General features: G+C 39.0%; 1 protein-coding gene across 1 annotated transcript in view; it reads left to right on the top strand.

Moving 5' to 3' along the window:
* Positions 1-285, top strand: part of LOC121314134 (OTU domain-containing protein 1) — a 1,867-nt gene extending 1,582 nt beyond the window's left edge. The window contains exon 1 of the mRNA XM_041247087.1: positions 1-285. This exon is cut by the window's left edge and continues 1,582 nt beyond it. Within this exon, the coding sequence (XP_041103021.1) occupies positions 1-56 (56 nt within the window). The 3' untranslated portion in view covers positions 57-285.
* Positions 286-485: the final 200 nt, after the last annotated feature.

Raw genomic sequence — 485 nt, 5'->3', positions numbered from 1 at the left:
AGTCGATGGCTGCTTCTCTTTCCAAAATGTACATCGAACAGAACGGCAGTTCCTGAGGGAAATAAAATGATTTTAATCAGAATATGCACAACTGTAACCCTATTGCAATTTATTTTACTGTATCTGTTTCTGTAAATATTGCCTTAACTTATTATTCTTTTTTTCTAACTGAATATTTTCCAAAGCAAAGCTGCTGAAGGTTGCGGCGCCGCCTGCAGTATAATATTATTGGGACTTTCTTTCCTTCCATTTTTAAAAATGTTTTTTTAAATATATGTAGAACTTTATGCGTTGAACATAAATTACCTTTCTGGATACGGCTCTCAACATGGAGGTATTCTTAAACTTTGACTAAGAAAAAATTTACAAACACAAGCACGGGGGGTGGGACACCGGGGGGGGGGGGGGGGGGGGGGGGGGGTCCCATCGGCGTATCACATAATCGGTATATAGTGTATTAGTAGTACTAGTAGTGATAAAGCATC

This window comes from Polyodon spathula, chromosome 4, assembly GCF_017654505.1.
Source record: "Polyodon spathula isolate WHYD16114869_AA chromosome 4, ASM1765450v1, whole genome shotgun sequence".
Lineage (NCBI taxonomy): Eukaryota > Metazoa > Chordata > Actinopteri > Acipenseriformes > Polyodontidae > Polyodon > Polyodon spathula.
This window is presented reverse-complemented; position numbering and strand designations above follow the sequence as displayed.